Source organism: Colletotrichum destructivum, chromosome 5 (genome assembly GCF_034447905.1).
Source record: "Colletotrichum destructivum chromosome 5, complete sequence".
NCBI classification, from domain to species: Eukaryota; Fungi; Ascomycota; class Sordariomycetes; order Glomerellales; family Glomerellaceae; genus Colletotrichum; species Colletotrichum destructivum.
The window spans coordinates 2921269-2940875 of NC_085900.1; the positions used below are offsets into that span (position 1 = coordinate 2921269).

Sequence of the window (19607 nt, forward strand, 5' to 3'; positions counted from 1 at the left end):
CGATGGCAAAGTCCCAAACGACAAGCGCATGGCAGTAAATCATTGTCATCCCATTCCTGCTAGCCCTCGTAATAATAAAAAGTCGCACCTTGACCACTGCGCGCAACTCGCCTTGCCCAAAAACAGAGAACCATGAAAACAGACACGAGGGGCTTTGACAGGGGAATCTTCGTCCCTTTTGCCGCTCCCCCATCATTTACACCAGGCCATCGTAGAGGGATAGCGCCGAGACAATGGTCTCGTCTCGTTTGCTGCCCTCTTTAAACTCCTCCATGTCCAGACTGCCGTTCTCGTCCTTGTCCATCATGCGAAAGATCTTACGTACCCGCTTCTCGGGGGTATCTTCGTCTTCAGGGAGCTTAACCATGGAGCCGACCTGCCAGAGGAGCGAACGTTGTCAGCATCACAATCTTTTGCTGTGAGGCAGGGCGGAGTGAGATGCTTCGGATCGCACTGGTGCGCAGTCGCGGTCACATCCAGCCAACCAATTAAACAGAAGACCACACTCACCATCTTGTAGATTGCCTCGACAATTTTGAGCATCTCATCGTAGCTGATTTTTCCATCCCCGTCAATGTCATACAGCTGGAATGCCCAGTCGAGCTTGTCCTCCATCTTGCCTCGGCTCGTAACACTCAGGGCGCAGATGAATTCCTTAAAGTCGATACTACCGGACTTGTCGCTGTCGAATACGTTGAAGACATAATCTGCAAACGAACTCGGGTCTCCGAAGGGGAAGAACTGCCTATATATCTTCTGGAACTCTTCTTTGGTGAGCATGCCCGAGGGGCAGTCCTTGAGGAAGCCTGCGCACAATCAGTGTCTGCTGAGATTGTAGCATATGAAGAACCACAGATTCCTCCAATACGTATGATAAGAGCCAGATGTGGAAGACATACCCTTGTACCATTGCTGGAGCTCCTTCTTGTCGAAATGAGTCGACTTCTGCAGTTCGGCTAGCTGCTCCTGGGAGAGCTTGGACTGACTAGACGACGGTAACGTTGTCAGCAGACAGTCAAACATTGTGTGGTACCGGTAGCACGTAGAATCGAGGCCTATGTTGTCTCGGAGGTAGATAGCCACAAAGCGAGGCCTTTCCGCAGACCGCCAGAACCGTAAAACCGTCGGAAGGCAGGAAATGCAGGCTGGTAAGCGACTCACGATTTGCCCATGGCTGTTTAGGAGCCTCAACCACTGGTATGAGTGCGATATCCGAGGGACCTTGCGCAGATTATCGGGACACTCGCAGGATGCGCGCGGGTTCGGTCGAGGGCGGCTTTCGTTCGTCGCGATGTGCGCCAAAGGAGCGAAACAGCAGTCTCGTCGCCTCGGTCAGACGGGTGAATCGATCCGATGCCGACCTAAAGACAGTAGGCTGCTAGGTTTGACGTGGGCGAAGAGGCCTTGAATCTAGGTAGTGGGAGTCTATCGTGCGTGTGTTGGAGTATTTGTGTGTGTTTGTGGGTGTGAAGAAGCGACGAAAGAGGGTGGCGGCGAGTAGACGATGACAGCGACCACGAACAAGGCTGGCGACAGGCAAGAGTGTGGCCGACAAGCGGGGGAGGGGAAAGAAATAGAGGGCCCAGGATGCTCTGCTGGAGGCAGGTGGCTAGGTGCTGATGCTGGTACTGGCTCTCTGGCTCTGGGCGCAGGCACACACTGCTGGTGGGGGCCGGGAAAGTTGGCGGCGGAAGATGGAAAAACACACCCTGTGCGAAAAAAGCGCCAGGAGTACCTTGTACCAATAAGCCAGCGTTCAGCCAGTACAGAAGCAGACCATTCAGGCAACAGGTCCTGCAACGCATGTACTAACAAACTGCCATGACGGGCATCGATTTCGCAGCACGCAGCACACAGCTAGCAGTGAGCCAGTCACAGCGCAATCAACCCGTTGTCAATATGCAGACTTAGAACCCGTCCCCTCCGCTCCTTTACCTAGGTATCTCTCCGTACAGAGTACCTGACATGTACAGATAGCATTGGGTAGGTCTGATGCCTATCGGTTTGGGTTTTTTCGTACCCACCACTTCCGAACGTATCGGCCAAGGTCGTGGGTTTCTACAATGCATTTGTACCGCGTACCGAACACTGGCCGAATGTGCCATCCGTCTTCTATTCACCCTCGGGCCTCCCAGAGAGGTTTGCCGATATCTTGTCGGGAGCACGGTTCGGCGCGAGAACAAAAAGAAGAAAATTCCCCTCACGAGAAAACCGACTGGAAACGTTGAATCACGCACGGTTTGAACCGTTTAGTTGTTAAAGTTCACTTGGCGCACTGCCCACTCGAGACCAGCTCAAATGCATCCAATAGTCAACCTTTAATCCTCAATGTACAGCTGCCAAATGGATGTGGTGACTCGAGAGAACCTACCTTGGAATTGGCACAGGGCCATTGATAATCGCGGACTGGACAACCAGCGGGCGACGGGACGCGGATGGATTCCCACGTACCTGTATGACGTCGCTACCGGGAGTTACAACACAGCCACGGCGCCTAATCACGCACCCCTGTCGCCGTCTCTCTCCCGTCCTCCTTCGCCCACATCGGCGTTCAATACGACATCACAGGCGACGGCCTCCCACTTACAGCTTCCTCAGCCACACCAGCAGGCAACGCTGTTGAAGATCTTCTCAGCAAGTGGCATCAAAATTTCATCATTGCTGAATCTCAAACCCAACCCGGCGGAACCGGCTCGAGCAACCTAAACTACACCATCAACCACACTCACTACCCAGTGATGGTATACAATCCGGTCTGTTCGATGAGGCTCGGCTTCTACAATCGACCGAGCAACCTAATCACGCAAAGGGAAGCTCTTTGGGCGCGCCCCGGTCGTCGCACGAAGAAAACCGCCACCAGTTCTTGTGTGTGGGGATAAGAAACCACCGCATCATTAACGGCACGAACCACGGTAGCGGAGGCCACCACGCATAAATACCGTCCTCAAACGTCGTGTCTCGGTTTGTGAGGAGAAGTGGAATTGTAGTCGTCTTTCGCGCCAAGATACGTCAGTCTGGGTCCAGCCGCAATCCACGTCGTCTCCGCGCTCCGCGGAAGACAAAACAACGCAGAATGGAGACGTCGAGAAAAAGAGAAAGGGAAAAAAGCTCACCTTGAGATTGGGGTCGCCTCTTTTCGCAAGCAGCTCCTTGACGAGCTTCTCGAACCACGCCTCCCAGTCGCGGTCATAATCCCCCAGCTTCAACAGTGTGTCGATTTCGTCACTCAAATGCTGCCGCAGGGTGGGCATAAATGAGTCGATGATGCTTCTGAGTCTCTCTCCGCTGTAAGCCTCATCGCTCTTGTGCACCTTTTCCAGGTAGCCCATATACGCATGTAAGCCTTCGTGGAAAGCTTCGTGCTGCGCGACGTTGGCCTGCATCAACCCCGGCACACCCGCCAGCCGTTCGATCTGGGGGAAGACGGTCTCCTCCTCAGTATGGTGGTGCTCCTCCACCATTTTGGCCCACTCTATCGCATACGACACAAAGTCTTGGATGTCGTTGGGGGACTTCTCCACGTTGACGCATTGCAGGTAGACTGTGTTGAGGATCCGGATGATAAGGTTGTGGATGATAGTCATGTCCTCGGCCATGCGGTTCGCTCCTGCTGTCTTTACGCCTTTCTGTCGACCTCACGCGTTTAATGATTGCATGGGACTATCGTCGATAGCTAGGGCGTACCTTGGAGCCAGCGCGAGTGCTGCTGATGAGCTCGAATGGCCCATCAGCCCATGGTTTTTGGTCCGCCATGTTTACGATATCGATCGCGCCGGGTGGTTGTGACGGCTCAAGTAAAAACAGATACTGTAATCGAGCACCGCCATTTAATGGTGAGAGTCCCGTCTTATAGAAATGCTCAAGGTTTCCGTTCCACCCATGGTGCCCCTTCAACCAATGAGACCCAGAAGACTCGTATCTTTCTTACATGCATGCTCAAACAGCCTTAGTCGCTGGCTAGCTGAGATGGACGATCCAGAATGCTGACGAGAGCACCAAAAAAGGTAAGACTTGCTGAGCCAATGCTGACATTTGTCTGGGCTTGCCGTGCAGCATGACAAGGCCAGCCTATCGTGTCGTGTGCATTGGCAATGTGCTGGAGGGTGGCTTGCGTAGCTCCCACCTCACTCATACTCTGATAGGGTTGGAAGTGTTAAACGACGAGTTGGGGGTATGTGGTTATTTGATCTGCCGTATAAACGCCTGGGCTACAAGAACAGGCTTGTAGCCGCCGCAAGAATCCCGCAGGCAAGGATATTAAGAAAGAAAAGCACAATGACCCCATGCCCATGTCTCGTTAACTGTCTTTCGCCCAAGTCCAGCCCGCTCGTCTGTACCCCCCCCTCCTCAACCATCGTCAGAATAAAAAAGAAAACCCAAACATGAAGACGCCTTGGCCTGTAGTTTGATTCGAGTACCCCGGACGCCCTCTTGTCGCACCACTCTCTTCCTCGCCCGCCATGCTTTTGAACCCCATCAACCAACAACGGTCTTCATGCTCAGGCTTTCCAAGAAGCCGCCCAGATCCTCCTTTTTGACTTCCACCACGCAGTGCTCGAAGCTGTCTATACGGACGCGGGCGTTGGTCTCAGCCACAACTTCCTGGAACGCCGATCCAAAGCGGTTTAGGCCGTAGCCCTTTTCCTTGGCCTCCTCTTCCTCGTCACCTTCCGAGTCCGAGCCACCAGATGCCTCTGACTCTGTATCCAGCTCCTCATCCTCGTCCTCGTCCTCCTGACCAGTAGCTCGACGAGCCGCCCGCTTCTCTTCGCGGATGTTTTTCTTCTTGCGCCGCGACTCCTCAAGCTGCTTAGATTTCGCTTCCTTGGCCACTTGCCGCTTTTTGGCGGCCTCGCGGTCAAGGAATGTGGTGTCCGGGCCACCGCCGCCGCCTGTCCCCACAACAAGATAGACGCCGCGCTTGTCGTTGAGGCTGGCAACGACTAGCGGTGTGCCGCGACCTCCGTGAGACAGACGACCTGTAGTGTCCTTCTCTTGCTCTACGAGAGCCTCGCCAACCCAGAGAGCAAGTTTGGTGAGTGCAGCCGGGTGCCCGAAGACGGGAACATCGGGTCCTTCTTTGACCACGCACATACGGAATGCTCGCAGGTGCTTGATCTGTTTCTTGTTGATGAGTGATGTGCCGGTGCGGTAGATAGCACGATGGAGGAATTGGGCAGTGGGTAGTCCTGCTTTGAGGGCATCAATGCTGTTTTCCCATGTTAGCAGGGCACGACATGGACTGTCATAACGTATACTTACTCCTCGAGTGCATCATAAGCTTCCCAGAATCGACCAACCCATTCCTCTCCTTGCGCGGCGACGACCTCATCATCATCCACTTCATCGAATTGAGATTCCTTGGGCGCTTGCGTGAGCTCGGCAACGTCGTTATGTTTTCCCACTTCCAGAAGGGCGCCGATGACCACGCCGACATCCTGCGCACTTAGGGTTGCTCGCCAGCCCCAACTGCGGACGAATCCCCAGCCGTCCTTGGCGCCAGCGCGGTCCCTGCCATCCGTATCGACCGAAGGAACCATGTCGTCCAGGTTGTACAGAGAAGCGTACTTGAGCAGCTTCGTCCGCAGCTCTCGCTTCAGCATCATGTCCATATGCGTGTAACTCTGCTTGCACTGAACCAGGCTGACACCCATCTTGGCGAGGAGTTTGTGGAGTCGCTTCAGACCTGTCTCGCTCCAAGTCTTCAGCCGCGCAAACAGATACGGCGAATGAAGCATGCTGTCGTAAAGACTCCAGTGTCTGATCAGGAGGAACTTGGGCTCCGGTGACAGTCTAATGCTTGTGTCTTCAGGACTACGAGCCGTGGTGGGGATGAGGCCTGAGCTCTCGGCGGTCGACGCGCGACCATTGGTGACTTCAGGGGGGTTGAGACGTCGGACTTCGTCTCGTAGCAGTTGGCGGATACGGGCACCTCGGACTCCCATCCATCCGTTTCCTTGACCCCTGTCAGAGTTGCGAACTGGGACCGCAATACCTGCAGAGGATCTGCCGTAAAGCTCCATTGAGGTGACACCAACAATGGTGAGCCATAGTAAGTCGTTGTCTTCTCGGCCAAGCTCTGAGGCCAACGAGTACATCATCGAAGAAATTGGCTCGGAGAAGGAGGCGCCAATCTTGTAATACTTTCGGAGAATGTCTTCCTTCTCTCTTCGCAGCCGTAGCAGGCGACGTCGCAGCACTTTGGCAGATGGTGCGGGCGGTGGTTGAGCAGCAGATGGAGGTTCCAGAGGGTCACTGGAGAGAACCATACCGGCATCCCGCAGAGAGACCAGCCCTCTGTGAGCTGGATGTTGTGGCGATGAGGGTATCGAAGATGACTGCAGCAAGTTAGCATTCGCCAAGACAACAATAGCTGCAACAACCCCATGGGTATAAACACACAGAATTGCTTCTTCTTCGTTGGTGCGGCCGATCATCCGTGTCGCTAGACTCGTCCTCTTCGTCAGGATCGGACCAGCTTTTCCTCTTTTGACCGGCATGTGCAGATTCTTCGAACAGATCCTCGTCGTCGGCATCGTCGTTGTCTCCCAAATCATCGCCGTCGTCATCAACCTCGGGCATATCGAGCAAGGCCAGATACGCTTCCTTTTCCGCAGTCAGGTCGTCTTCGATGTCGCCATCATCAAATACGACGATACCGCCTTTTCCAGGTTGGTATGTGCGGTCAATGCGACCCGCCGTTACGCCTGCAGGACATCTTGACCGTAGGCTGGCGCCCTCCTCGACAACGGGCTCAAGGGGAAAGCCACCAAAGACATTACCCAAGTTCCACGGACGATGAGAGTCCATGACCCAAACTTCAACACCACCAAATGTCAATTCTTCCCCCTCTGATTCCAGTCCCAGCAAACTTCCCAGGTCGACCATGCCGCCAACACCGAGGCAAACAACCACTCCTCCGCTGCCTCCTTGGGTCTCCATCATGGGTTGAACCAGATTCCGGCCGGCGCGATCGAGGTCGGCATATCCGGAGACGGGCTGGATCTTATGGGGAATGTAGTCGTGCTTCAGTAAGCGGGTCAGGATTCGACATGCGCAGAGAGCGTCGGGCTCGAGCGCGACAAGGACGAGAACTGGAGGGGAGAGAGGGTGTCGCGTATTTTGTAGGTGGAGATAGAGTTTGGATATGAGTGCCCGTGGAAGATACATGGCTGTGACGATTCGGACGTGATTCCGCGACTTGTGTCGAGCGGCCTCATGAGAAGCAAAAGTCGGCTCTGTAGTAAGGACGCGATTGAAAGGCGGGGGGGAGGGGGTCTGCGGCGGGTGCAATGGCCCACGCCGTCAACGAGTCGATAGCAAGCGCGGCGAGCAGTCGAAGAATGGGGGCTGTGCGGGTGATGAGTCGAAAGTCCTGTATAATCGAGTGTGCTTGAATGAGTAGAAGAGGCCCAGTCGTAGAGTATCAAATGCAAAGTGATCGAGGGTGCGTAGTAAGTATGCTACCTCATGGGAACGAAAACCCAAGGTGTGCGTGCGTTGCTGGATGTGGTAGAGTGATTGAACCGGAATTGGTCTGACGCGGAACGCGATTCGACGCGACTGGCTCTGCACCGCGTCCTGGTCAGCAAACCACCTACCAAAGCCGCGGAATCGAGAACTTCGGCCGAATGCACGGCCCCTCCCAACTCCACTTCGCATTTACCTGTACAGGATCGAGACATGTTTATTATGTAAGCAGACGAAACCCGGAGGAACTCTCTGTAGTACAGCGGGCTCGGCGACACCCGACAACCCGACAATCCGAATGGAGACTGGGCCTCGAACAAGCTGAGAAATAATTACCTACCCGGATACAGTGTTGTGACTAAAGAACACTCTTGAAGTCGTTCTCCCACGACGGTTGTGTAGGTCATTATTTGGTGTGTGTGTTCCCTCTCGGACACCCTCCAGTACATGCCCAGAAAATCTTAGCTACCTAGTTACACACCGCATTACGAGCAGAATGGGAGAAGTCTTCCAGTGTTCGTTCGCTGCTGCCGCTCGAGTATGCTGCAAGGAACCGCAGTGGATGAAAACGGCGGCACCAAGTTGTGTCTCTGTCTTGACGTTGTAATTGGTATTGAAGGCGTAAGACCACATTGACACCCTTTTAGCGACTGATACCCGACACACCATGACCCTGCTGTGACCGCCGTCGCTGTCTGTAGCTGCATGAGCAGACTTTGCAGGCCGCTTATGCGCGACCTCCCCAAAACGGCAAAGCCTCTCTTCTCTGTTTGTCTTCGCGAACAACACAACACGACCGAAAAGAGAACCTACCAGCGGACCCTCCTCGCCTCCCAACCCCCTTGGTGTGGTAATGTAGTGGTGGTGGTGTGTGGTGGTGCTACTCAGTCGCTCATCTTCCAACGAGGGATAGACAAACGGGCTGCTGTCTCGCCAAAAGACACCGTCTTGGTAGCATCTCTGCAAATCTACAGCCTGGGGACGTGTCGTCGCATCGGTTTCAAACATCCAACGGTGCTCAACCAAAACAACTGTTTCTCACTCCCGATAGACTGTCACCGACACCGCATGCAGCGTTTCTGGCTCGCCGTGGACGTGGATTCGGACTGTTGCCGCCCCAACCCGTTGGCACCGGCTCGCCCTTGTGCCACCCTGGTTGGCAGACTTGCATCGGTTGGGCCGACACCAACAACTGTATAAAGGTGGCAGATTCATTGTCGATTGGTTTACCACCCTGCTGGTAGCAAAGTTGGTTCCTAGTAGCAGGCACTATCGCCCCTTGCCCTGTATCCCCTTCCCATCGCACACACGGTTCTGTCTCATCCCACAACGGCGGGCGGTGCTCTCCAATTATCTTACTACGTCCGACTGGCCGGCTTTCGTCACTACTATTCATTTGCCGACTGGCAACGGTACTACTCATTCCAAGTCTCTGCCGTCTACTAACTGTACTGTACGTTCAACGGTGAATACACTCGGTTTGCGCCGCGCAGCCCAGCAAGCTGACTCAACTGCTGTGCGGCTCACAAGTACTAACGATACCTCAGGAGCTTACCGGACCAGCGTGCCTCGTTACAGCGCATTTGCCGCGCTTACACGAGTTTCTCGATTCACTGGACAGAGCCATTGGTCATCATTGGTTTTACATAGTGCTGGTTTTGAAGAGGCGAGCTTTCGCTGCATCAGCCCCAAACCCCCTCGCCGGTCTCTACTCCAAGGCGGCAGTCTGACCTCAGAATCTTTGTATGCGAGCGGTGTTGTCATGCCCCTGGTCTCGCCACCGTCGGATTCTGTCTAGACGTCTAGACTGTGCTCGACCTCGTAAGGGTGCCGCGGCCATGAACATGTCCAACAGTGAGCCCATAGAGCCAGCTCCACCAGATACGTTAGACGATGATGGTCTTGAGGGCTCGGACTATGCAGAGTCGCTTGCATCCTCAGGCTTCACCTCGCTTGCTTCCCGTGTTATGAGACATTCTCATGAAGGCGGAAGGTGCGTCACTTATGACAGTCGCCCTCTCGTACCAGAACTTGCAAGCTAAGGCCTGCCTGTGGTAGACGGTATCAATCCTTCCTAGAGACCATATACCCGTTGCCAAACGACGAGCCGGAACAGTTCCGCGAAGAAATGAAGCACCAGATGGTGAAGCGTCTTCTCGATGACAACGATTATCTATCGCCCATTGGCAGCAATCCGCAGAAGATCTTGGACGTCGGTACCGGCACTGGCCTCTGGGCCGTCGACGGTGAGTGCTGTCGAAGCTTGCACTTGAAGCCTCGACCACCTAACTCTTATCAAGTTGCGGACAAGTTCCCCAGCGCACACGTAATCGGGGTAGACATCTCGCCGATACAGAACTGTTACGCACCGCAAAACGTCGACTGGAGAATTGACGACATCCAAGAAACTTGGTCACCGTTGTACTCCGGCCTCGATTTTGTTCACTTTAGGTCGGTCAGTGTGACTCTGCGAGAGCCAGTCAAGGTCATACACTCGGCGTACGAGTAAGGCCGTTATCATTTCCCCCTGCCGACCGACTCCTAATGGATGACAGAAACCTCAAATCAGGCGGTTGGGTCGAGTTTCAAGATGCCGGCGTCAGGATCGGGTGCGATGACAACACGCTCCCCGAAGACTACGCACCCGTCAAGTTCATGGACACTTTTATACGCACGTTTAAGACGTATTTCGGCTGGAACCTGGAATTTCCCAACATGCTGCCCGAGGTCCTAAAAGACGCTGGGTTCGTCAACATACACTATCGACATCACAAACTACCTATCGGACCGTGGGCCAAGGACCGACACCAGCGCGAAATCGGCCTTTTCCTCAGCAAGGACGTGTTGTGGCAGCTCATCCGCGCTGTGCTTGTCAAATGGCCACAGATGGGCCTGACGAAGCAGGAAGCCGAGATCATGGAACAGGACATTCGGAAGGCGTTCGAAAACACCTCATACCATGCATATCTTCCGTGGATCTCTATCTGGGCTCAAAAGCCCCCCAACTGATGCATGCGATGTAGTGATACATGCCACAGCATCCTGCGAGTAGTTGTTCTGCGGCCATCGCCGGAATCCCTTCGGCATTGGCAGATCATCCCAAGCAACGCGGGTGCCACACCATGAGACCAGACGAGGCTCCGTCCCTCTCTTGCCTGCCCATACGTGTCGTCGGGTTACTGGATGACGCCGGATGTATGGCTTGCATCGTGCAATGTGGGATGCCGCTGGGTAGGCATACACCTAATTAACAGCTTTCCTTTCGGCACGCTTCCTAGCCGAGTCAGACCACCATCCCTCAAATTCGAAAGGTGAGGATGCTCTGCCTTAGCCGCGGCCATCGTCGTAGATGAGCAAAAACATATCGTTCGGAATGCCGCACAGGACCAATTTTAACGGCTGATCATGTTCAAAAATCGCATCCATTCAAACGAGACACCCCGACGCCGAGGCTCATCATGGTTTCCTCCCATAAGTAACATACACATCGAAATATCCATGTCTCTCAACGGACCGCCACTCCGCGATAACCCTAGCACTAAAGTCCCAGACTTCCTCTTTTCTCCAGCCCATGAAGCGGGTGAATAGAGCCAGCGTCATAGACTCGAGTCCAACACTGAAGTTGGCCTCCGTCCAGACCCCAAGTGTCTTGTGCTTCACGTCCCGCGGCCATTGGTTGATTGGCCACTTGAACTGGATGCGGACGATATCGACGAAGCCAACGCTGGTCATCATTTCCGCTGCCTTACCGCAGGTATCCAGCAGAAAACCGGATCTTCTACCGGCTTCCATCATCAGCTCATTCCACCTGCCGAGGTCGCAGTCTGGCGGTATGGTTCCGTCATCACACCTCATCGGAAAGTCGATATCCTGGATCTCAAGCCATCCTCCGGTATTGAGGTTGCTGTGTACCGTGTCAGCTATACACGGGCACACGGGCGATGGGGTCGAAGATGACAGACTCGAATGCTTGCTGATGAAAGTTGTGCCAATCCCTAAAAGCACCGGTCATCATCATGCTGTGGACATAGTCAAACTTTCTTGAAAAGCTCCATTCCTCCTCGAGATCGTCAATCTCGTAATGGACGTTGGGTGGAGTGCTAGCAGGGTCAGGAATCCGACGTGAATCTTTTCGGCATCATGGCTTACAAGCCTGGCTGGACAGGCGACAGATCTACGCCCACAACCTCGGATTCAGGGTGTTCCTCTCCTTGTGTCGTATCAGTATATTATAAAAATTGTTTGCAAGTCTGGTCCTACCAAAATCTATTGCCCACAGCCCAATGCCGCACCCAACGTCCAAGACTCTGTGCGGGTGATGGACTGGGGCAAAGTTGAGCCTGTTCTCAAACGTGAGCTGGCAAAGCTGGTATTGGAATGCTGCTTCTGTCAGCGTACAGTCCGAATAGCCGCATTTCGAGAACCATCGTACCTTGTCGGTCGAGCTCTTCCTGTTGAGGGGCTGAGTCAGACCACGATTCAAAGGTGATTCCAGTTCAAATCAAGGGGAAACACATACCTGGTCCGTAGGCAAGACGTACTTCCCATCCTTGTATCCGTGGTATATGCGGCCATTCTCCTCACGTGCCCGTACTATGCTTGACCGAAGTGACGCAGTAGATGATGGCCATGCCTCGGACTGCGAACTGCCTTAGCCTCTTTCTATGGCAACATTTTCCGGAGAAACCCACCTCTCCCAGCGCAGAGTCGACGTCACTTCCTGCAAGGCTCTGCATCTCAGCGTCGTCGATATTCTGCGACTCCTCTCAGTTATGGATGCCCGTGAAGGCCTTTCGGACCTCAGGACTTGCGAGCTAACCTCGTCTGCTTCCAGGTCAACGTTGACTCCGTGCGGGAATGTTGTGTCCACTTGATGCATTGCATCGGGCGCTGTTTCCTCTCTTTCCATGCTGGCAGGTAGGTTATGTGAAGTTTGTGACGACTTGTGGCGATCTTTTGGGCCGTTTATCTTCTTCCTAAATCTGGGGCCTCGAAAGATGGTGCCGGCACAGCAAGTGTTCCCTCTCGAAGACGGGTATTTCAGCAAGAAGCATCGAAACGGTATTTGCTGCTCGCTAGCTGCTCACCCAATGCGACAAATTCGGCGGCAAGGCAAGCAACGGATGCCATCTGCGTAGTCGGGGGGGACGGTTCGGCTGCAGTGCCTCCTAGCGAGGCGACACAAACAAGCGTCTCCTTTTGTCGGTGGGCTGCATAGCGGACGGTACAGAGAGTCGTAAACAAGCCGTCTGAAGAATCTCCCTTAGTATTAGACTCATCATGGAAGAACCAAGTTTGCTCTGATTTTTGTTCAAGTGGGGGAGGGGTTGGATCAGCAAGCGTCTTGGTTCTTGGCTACGAGTGGCCTCGGCCATTGTCAGCCCAAGCCCGAGGGGGGAGCACATATCAACACTGTGTGCCGACGCCTACGGTGTGTTACACATAACACGTGCAGTCAATATCGTTGCAACGGCCACCACCATGACTTGTCACGATGGTCATTGGGCATCAACTGAGCTTTCAACGTAAAACTTTTGACTAGTTGCCATTTCACAGGAGAAGCGGGGGAAGGGGACGTCGTCCCGAATGCTAGCATGTCGAAGGTGTTTTGATAGCCGAAAAGCGTGGCATCTTGTCATCGGTGGTCTCGCCGAGCTTCGGATTCCTGCATGCCATCATGCAGTCAGTCGGGTAGACAGACAAATACGAGCCGGCATGTTGCCGCCATAATTTTCCAGAGCACCTCTGCCTCATTGTCCGAGACGAGATGTAGGGGGGCAGGCGATGTAATGTCTTCACGAGAAAACTGAGGAAGGCCAGCACGATGTCTCCCACCACCTCTGTGGGCGCTTGAGCAAGCCAGCTGATATATGAGCGCCGGTGTAACGAAGCCAAGAAAGCTGCCGTCCGACGGGCGAGGGGGACAATGGGTGGCAGTCAGACCGACGAATTGGCCATTGCGGATACGGATCCCATATCGATTGTGACTACCCGTACGGCTGGTTCGTCAGACGCTTGCTGTACGATGGCTCAACTTGCTGACGAAGGAAGCAAATTTTGGTTCCATCACACTCACTCTTGGACTAGACTATCTCATACGTTACCACAATTCCGGCGGTGTCGCCATGTTTGGGTGGACAGCCTATACGTATAGGTATGAGCCCTGAGGTCCTGTTTGGCGTCGTCCCCGTCAACCCGATGGGTCGGCTTGACAAGAAAGTTCCCCGAAACGCCATCGGCATGCCTGACCGACACGTCATTCATATCTGTCATTGGTTGATACTTAGTGACATGCGGGCCGGAGCGGATAGCTGCATATGATAGCTCACTTTTTTCTAGAATCGCAAGAGAAGTTCAAGACGGCCAAACAACAGAGGGGTGACGGAGACGGCTGAGGAGTGTACAAGAGGCGATGAGGAATGGTATAGGATGAGCCATCAGCAGATGATGAGGTGAACGGGAGAGAAAAGTTTGACTTAGAGTCCCTTTGGTGAGTGGTCGATCTGCTTCCATCCCATATACCACATCTATCATCCCAGCAGATCTTCCGGGCATCCCAACGCTGGCACAGTTTGCTCATTGGGCATTTGAAGGGGATGAAGCCGCCCTTGTTATTTGTCGTGACTGCTACAATCACCGGAATTGAGGGTTGCTTTCCCTTGTGGATAATTCCTTACCATACCTACCTAGCAAGTAAGGGTTAATGGGTACCTACCTAGGTAGGCAAGGTAAGGTATGTAGTCAAGTAGGTAGGTAGGTAGGACACCTACCTACCTACCTCAGGTAGCCATCCACATCCGACAAAGGACAGGCGCTCTCGTCCCGCACTCACGAGTCCATGTTGTTGCCCGAGTCGGGTTCGTCCACACGACTAGTCATCCAAGTCGACGCTGTCCCGTCCTGGCGCTTCTTTTCCTCCTCTCCTTCCTCTCAATCCCGCTCAATTTATCTTACCTCAACCTAGAAAACTCCCGTCGTATTCTGCTCAGCCGAGATCTTATCGCCTTTACACAGCAACAGAAATCGAGAGACCATGGCCGCCCTGAGTGAAGTCTCGGGCCACATCTGGAAATCCGTCCTGCTGCTTGTGACGGCTCTTTTCATATATATCGGCACACTGAGCTACCGTTCATGGAACCGTCTCAGACATGTCCCTGGGCCACCAGGTGCCGCCTTCAGCAAGTGGTGGATGCTACGTAACACACTGGGTGGGCAGATGCATCTCGCTCTCAAGCGGGCCTGTGATGAATATGGTAAGTAAGCTCTCAACCTTCCCCTATTACATAAAAAAGCACGGATGTCTAGTCCTCCTTCTTGCAGCCGCCCGGCTGTGTGGTTCAGCCCATAAGGAAGGAGAAAGGAGGGGAAAGATCTAAGACACACACGCCGCCTCAGTCAGTCAGAGGACAAATGGGAGAGGCTGGTCATCGTTTCGACAGGCTGCTGACATGGAGCTCTGTGATTTAGGCCCGGTCGTCCGCGTCGGTCCCAATGACCTGGTAACCAATGACTCGGATCTCCTCCGCCGCATGTGGGCGGTTCGCTCGCCATACTGCAAGGGTGCTTTCTATGAGGCCGTTAGATTCGACCCGGCCAGAGATAACCTCATCTCTATGAGAGATGACCATGAGCACAATGAGCTGCGAGCTAAGATGGCCATCGGCGTGGGTTTCCAGTCCCTCTTATCATGACCGGCCGCGTCTGCTTACTCCGTTGGACAGTACTCGGGCAAGGAGAACGAAGACCTGGAAGCCACCATCGACAGGCAAATACAAGCCTTCATCAGACTCATCGAGGAGAAATATGTCTCGACAGCAGAGTCTTTCCGCCCCATGGACCTATGCAGAAAGGTCCAGTACCTCACGCTGGATGTCATCACTTCGCTGGCTTTTGGCTACCATTTCGGCTACGTTGAACAAGACGCCGACGTCCACCAGTACATCCAGATGACGGAGCAGAGCATGCCCGTCATGATGACGCTCTCCGTGTTCCCGCTGTTGGCAAAGTGGCTCCAGTCGCCCCTATTTCGCCGCGCCATGCCGTCGGAGCATGACCGCGTGGGATTCGGCAAGTTCATTGCGTGGGCCTCCCCTACCTGCTTCTGCTGTGTCCTCACAAAGACGCTGACGATTATTTGTCTGATGGCAGTGTTGCAAAGAAGGTGGTGTCGGAGAGACTGATGTCGGACAAGACGGTGAAGCGGCGAGACATGCTCGGGTCGTTCCTCACACATGGGTTAACCAGAGAGGAGGCCGAGGGCGAGACACTGGTCCAGATCATGGCCGGATCCGACACCACAGCGACGGCGATCCGAACGACGATGCTGTACCTTATGACGTCTCCTTCATGCTACTCGAAGCTCGCCAGGGAGGTTCGGGAGGCAGCCCAGTCGGGCGCAATTTCGTCACCTACCACCAACAGTGAGGCTGGTAATCTCCGCTACCTTCAGGCTGTCATCAAGGAGGGCCTGCGGGTTTTCCCTCCCGTCACGGGTCTCATGTCGACGACGGTTCCAAAAGGCGGCGACTTCATGCACGGTATGAGCATTCCCGAGGGCACGGATATCGGATGGACAGCGTTTGGTGTGCTCCGCTGCAAGGCAGTTTACGGCGCGGACGCGGACGTCTTCCGGCCGGAACGGTGGCTCGAAGCGGGCGAGGACCAGCTCAAGAATATGGTGGCGCAGTGGGAGCTGGTGTTCAAGTATGGCAAGTGGCAGTGTCTGGGCAAGACAGTTGCTCTCATGGAGCTGAACAAGGTGTTTGCCGAAGTGAGTTATGAGACTGGAGGGTAGACAAGCACGACTAACCTGTACAGCTCCTTCGCCGATTCGACTTTTCCCTGGTGGACCCGGCTACACCGTGGAACTCATTTTCGGCGGGTATTTTCATCCAGTCCGACCTCTTAGTGAAAGTAAGCAAGCATGGTTAGCCGGGAGAAAGATGGCAAGTGACTAGCTGGCAAGGCATACAGAAGATGAAATTACTATTGCACATGACGGCCGCAGGATGGCACATATGGCCGAGGTAGATTGATAACAAAGAAGAGCCCCCTTTCGCTTCCATGATTCGTTGGGTTTGACGTACTGTACTACCCAGAACGGACCAAGATGCAGATATTATGAAGTCCTCGTCACCGACAGAATACTTGGGGGAGGGTCGGTGATGCTGGATCATCCGCATTGCCGAGGGTTGCTGCCATCTGTTTCGGCGAATTATGCGAATGATAGTAAAGAGGGCTGCATTTCCCGGGACACGTCGGACTTGGCAAGCACTTTCTGACTCCTGGACATCTTACCTCGTCTCAAGCAAGGAATTTATCCAGAAACAGCGTGATCCGATGGTGAAGTGTAGCTGTGATGATCGAATCGAGGGGAGAAGCGCCGGAGCAGCACCCCCCAGACGGTAAAGCTGGGGGAAAGACGGGGGGGAAGGTGTCCCCCGCAAAGGTTCATTCCCCCGGCGCCTCCCCCGAAGCAACCGGCCTAACCGAGGCCCCAGACCGGCATGTCCACTGCACGACAGACCGACAGGCGGCCCGTAGCGTTACGCTACTCTCGCTCCGCTCATATGTCACCGAGACTCGCGCGGACTTAAGTTTTGGCCACAAAGTCAGCAGGATTGACTTTGCTTTTTTAATTTGCTCGAGAAACTATGTTTAACAATGCAGCTTCTGCATGTACAGCTAAGGAAATGACGGACCCACGATGAGCCCCTTTCCCAGATACTACCCAAAGACCACATCCCTGTCCCAAGACAACTTGCGATGAACCAGCAGGGATCGACAAGGAAATTACGCTAGAAATAGCATTAACAGCTGCTGTAACAGGCCGTTAGTTGGGGCCCATAAAGGTCAAGCGTTACAGCCCTGTGCCTGCTCAGCGCGATCCACGGGGTTGCAATACGAACATGTCTGGGCAACATCATATAACAGCTTCCGACTCCATCCGTCGGTCTGCTTGAAAAGACGCTTTATCTTCCCAAGCACTTCGCGTCAGCTCAAGGCAAATCCCCCCGGCCTGGCCAGAATCTGCCACGACAGCCATGTCAATGACCTCAAGTATTCTGTGGTTCGCCGGCCTCGTTGCCAACGTCGCCGCTACAGACCTCGAGGGGTTCATCACCCAGCAGAGGGGCATCGCTCTTGAGAGCGCTCTGAACAACATCGGTTCCAATGGTTCCTGGGTCCCAGGTGCCAGCGCTGGCGTCGTTGTAGCCAGCCCATCCAAGGCTGACCCCGACTGTAGGTCCGCCTCTCTCGTCATTTTTCGGTCTTGTCTAATGTCATCAGATTTCTACACCTGGACACGTGATGCCGCGTTGACAATGAAGATGATTGTCGACGAGCTCATTTTCGGCCACAAGGAGCTTCAGATCTACGTCGAGGACTACTACCGCTCCCAGGCTGTTCTGCAGACCGTCACGAATCCTTCTGGGTCCTTCCTGCCGTCTGGCCGCGGTCTGGGCGAGGCCAAGTACACCGTCAATGGCTCACGCTTCAACGGCGCATGGGGTCGTCCACAGAGAGACGGCCCGGCATTGCGGGCCATCACCCTCATCACCTATTCCCACTGGCTTCTGGACAACGGTGAGCAAGCCAAGGCCAAAGACATCATCTGGCCCATCATTGCCAACGATCTGTCCTACACCGGCCAGTACTGGTATGGCCTGGTACTTGTTCCGCGAAGTCAGACCCCTTGCTGACACAACGTAGGAACTCGACGGGCTTCGATCTCTGGGAGGAGGTCTTAGGCTCCAGCTTCTTCACGACCCAGAACCAATACCGCGCCCTTGTCGAGGGTGCATCGATCGCGAAGTCTCTCGGCGTCGAGTGCACGGGGTGTGAGCTGGCACCCGACGTCTTGTGCTTCCTTCAATCATTCTGGAACGGCAACGAGGGGTACTACACCGCCAACACCAACACTCAAGTTCAGCGCTCAGGCAAGGACGCCAACGTCATGCTAGGGTCCATCTCCGTCTTCGACATCACCGCCAGTTGCGAAGACCCGTCGATCCAGCCATGCCACAGCCGATCATTGAGCAGCTTCAAGGTCTTGGTCGACTCTTTCCGCAACGCAAGTCTGTACCCCATCAACGAGGGTATTTCCCAAGACAAGGGCGTTGCTCTTGGCCGCTACACCGAGGACATTTATTTTAACGGAAATCCTTGGTGAGTTTGCACAAACCTGCGGCTAGCACACGCCATGTTCATTTGTTCTTAGGTACCTCATCACCCTCGGTGCCGCCGAGTTCCTTTACGATGCATTGGCCCAGTGGGATGCGCAGGGCCATATCAAGGTAGACGCAACCTCACTGCCCTTCTTCGCCGACTTGTACCCGTCCGTCAGGGAGACAGCCTACCACAAGAACAGCAACGCATCTGTCGCCTACACCGACATCACCGGCGCCGTCAGGGCCTATGCCGATTCCTTCATCGAAGTCGCACAAAAGTACACTCCTGCCAATGGCTCTCTCGCCGAGCAATTCGACAAGGCAACGGGCGCCCCCCTCTCGGCACGCGACCTCACCTGGTCTTACGCCTCCTTCATCACTATGGCCGAGCGCCGTGCCGGCCAGTACCCCCCCAGCTGGGTACCCGCCTCGGTCGAAGTGCCGGCTACCTGCGCCGCCTCCTCAACCACGGGCGTTTACGTCCCCGCCGTGGCGGCCGGCGCACCTGATGTGACTGGCACCTGCACCCACCCCGTGACGTTCCTCGTCAACGCTACGACCTACTTCGGGGAGAATCTCTACATCCTCGGAGACATCGCCGATTTCGGCTCGTGGAATGTCGAGAACGCACAGCCCATGACGGCATCCGGCTACACGGCCGAAAGGCCGTTGTGGAGCGCCGAGGTCGAGCTGCCCGGTGGTCAGAACATAAGCTACGTCTACGTGAGGCGCCAGAATTGCGATCAGGGCTACATCTACGAGGAGACGAACCGCACGCTGACGGTTCCCCCCTGCAATTCGACACAAAAGCTGGCGACGGACGACGCCTGGGTGGGGCGTCAAGGATCGAGTGGGAGCTGCTAGACTTGACTTATTGTCACCGGTGTATCGAAGTAGGATGAGTATGAGAAAAATCGTGAAGAGCGTCTTTGTTTGCTCTTTTGGCTCTCACGAAGCGTTCTGCTC

The 19607-nt window shown here is 54.6% G+C and overlaps 7 protein-coding genes across 7 annotated transcripts; 3 read left to right on the forward strand and 4 right to left on the reverse strand.

The window, feature by feature from the left end:
* Positions 1-38: 38 nt before the first annotated feature.
* Positions 39-1497, reverse strand: CDEST_08426 (Putative EF-hand domain, Recoverin family). The gene is made up of 4 exons (XM_062924585.1): positions 1162-1497; positions 900-985; positions 511-806; positions 39-376 (listed from the first exon to the last, which is right to left on the reverse strand). The coding sequence occupies exons 1-4, from the start codon at positions 1170-1172 to the stop codon at positions 197-199; spliced, it is 573 nt and encodes a 190-aa protein (XP_062780636.1). The 5' UTR covers positions 1173-1497; the 3' UTR covers positions 39-196.
* Positions 1498-2584: 1087 nt separating this feature from the next.
* Positions 2585-3795, reverse strand: CDEST_08427 (Putative hemerythrin). Its single transcript, XM_062924586.1, has 3 exons — positions 3685-3795; positions 3114-3626; positions 2585-2991 (listed from the first exon to the last, which is right to left on the reverse strand). Exons 1-3 carry the CDS (start codon positions 3751-3753, stop codon positions 2800-2802), a joined length of 774 nt encoding a protein of 257 aa, XP_062780637.1. The 5' UTR covers positions 3754-3795; the 3' UTR covers positions 2585-2799.
* Positions 3796-4168: 373 nt separating this feature from the next.
* CDEST_08428 (Putative CDC45 family protein) lies at positions 4169-7521 on the reverse strand. Its single transcript, XM_062924587.1, has 3 exons — positions 6403-7521; positions 5263-6338; positions 4169-5209 (listed from the first exon to the last, which is right to left on the reverse strand). The coding sequence occupies exons 1-3, from the start codon at positions 7168-7170 to the stop codon at positions 4477-4479; spliced, it is 2577 nt and encodes an 858-aa protein (XP_062780638.1). The 5' UTR covers positions 7171-7521; the 3' UTR covers positions 4169-4476.
* A 1163-nt stretch (positions 7522-8684) lies between these two features.
* CDEST_08429 (Putative S-adenosyl-L-methionine-dependent methyltransferase superfamily) lies at positions 8685-11727 on the forward strand. The gene is made up of 4 exons (XM_062924588.1): positions 8685-8923; positions 9018-9463; positions 9514-9975; positions 10026-11727. Exons 2-4 carry the CDS (start codon positions 9216-9218, stop codon positions 10477-10479), a joined length of 1164 nt encoding a protein of 387 aa, XP_062780639.1. The 5' UTR covers positions 8685-8923; positions 9018-9215; the 3' UTR covers positions 10480-11727.
* On the reverse strand, positions 10927-12349 carry CDEST_08430 (Putative S-adenosyl-L-methionine-dependent methyltransferase superfamily; the record flags this gene model as incomplete). Its single annotated transcript, XM_062924589.1, has 8 exons — positions 10927-11374; positions 11433-11570; positions 11620-11680; positions 11731-11850; positions 11903-11921; positions 11990-12109; positions 12162-12224; positions 12290-12349. The coding sequence occupies 8 exons, from the start codon at positions 12347-12349 to the stop codon at positions 10927-10929; spliced, it is 1029 nt and encodes a 342-aa protein (XP_062780640.1).
* A 2154-nt stretch (positions 12350-14503) lies between these two features.
* On the forward strand, positions 14504-16401 carry CDEST_08431 (Putative cytochrome P450; the record flags this gene model as incomplete). Its single annotated transcript, XM_062924590.1, has 5 exons — positions 14504-14723; positions 14938-15134; positions 15192-15550; positions 15619-16240; positions 16288-16401. The coding sequence occupies 5 exons, from the start codon at positions 14504-14506 to the stop codon at positions 16399-16401; spliced, it is 1512 nt and encodes a 503-aa protein (XP_062780641.1).
* A 964-nt stretch (positions 16402-17365) lies between these two features.
* CDEST_08432 (Putative glucoamylase, carbohydrate binding module family 20, six-hairpin glycosidase superfamily) lies at positions 17366-19606 on the forward strand. The gene is made up of 4 exons (XM_062924591.1): positions 17366-17712; positions 17761-18130; positions 18184-18639; positions 18692-19606. The coding sequence occupies exons 1-4, from the start codon at positions 17514-17516 to the stop codon at positions 19503-19505; spliced, it is 1839 nt and encodes a 612-aa protein (XP_062780642.1). The 5' UTR covers positions 17366-17513; the 3' UTR covers positions 19506-19606.
* The last annotated feature ends 1 nt before the right edge of the window (position 19607 follows it).

Bases quoted from the DNA above. Each gene is read 5' to 3' on its own strand.
- CDEST_08426 (XM_062924585.1), bottom strand. The intron at 807-899 runs GTATGTCTTCCA...GATTGTGCGCAG, and splicing joins GCTCCAGCAATGGTACAAGG to GCTTCCTCAAGGACTGCCCC. The intron at 377-510 runs GTGAGTGTGGTC...CTCCTCTGGCAG, and splicing joins TCGAGGCAATCTACAAGATG to GTCGGCTCCATGGTTAAGCT.
- CDEST_08427 (XM_062924586.1), bottom strand. From the start codon at position 3,753: ATGGCGGACCAAAAACCATGGGCTGATGGGCCATTCGAGCTCATCAGC. The intron at 3,627-3,684 runs GTACGCCCTAGC...TGAGGTCGACAG, and splicing joins GCACTCGCGCTGGCTCCAAG to AAAGGCGTAAAGACAGCAGG. The intron at 2,992-3,113 runs GTGAGCTTTTTT...TTGGCGCGAAAG, and splicing joins GAGGCGACCCCAATCTCAAG to ACGACTACAATTCCACTTCT.
- CDEST_08428 (XM_062924587.1), bottom strand. From the start codon at position 7,170: ATGTATCTTCCACGGGCACTCATATCCAAACTCTATCTCCACCTACAA. The intron at 6,339-6,402 runs GTGTGTTTATAC...AACTTGCTGCAG, and splicing joins AACGAAGAAGAAGCAATTCT to TCATCTTCGATACCCTCATC. The intron at 5,210-5,262 runs GTAAGTATACGT...ATGGGAAAACAG, and splicing joins GCTTATGATGCACTCGAGGA to CATTGATGCCCTCAAAGCAG.
- CDEST_08429 (XM_062924588.1), top strand. From the start codon at position 9,216: ATGCGAGCGGTGTTGTCATGCCCCTGGTCTCGCCACCGTCGGATTCTG. The intron at 9,464-9,513 runs GTGCGTCACTTA...TTGCAAGCTAAG, and splicing joins CATTCTCATGAAGGCGGAAG to GCCTGCCTGTGGTAGACGGT. The intron at 9,976-10,025 runs GTAAGGCCGTTA...AATGGATGACAG, and splicing joins GTCATACACTCGGCGTACGA to AAACCTCAAATCAGGCGGTT.
- CDEST_08432 (XM_062924591.1), top strand. From the start codon at position 17,514: ATGTCAATGACCTCAAGTATTCTGTGGTTCGCCGGCCTCGTTGCCAAC. The intron at 17,713-17,760 runs GTAGGTCCGCCT...TAATGTCATCAG, and splicing joins ATCCAAGGCTGACCCCGACT to ATTTCTACACCTGGACACGT. The intron at 18,131-18,183 runs GTATGGCCTGGT...GACACAACGTAG, and splicing joins TCCTACACCGGCCAGTACTG to GAACTCGACGGGCTTCGATC.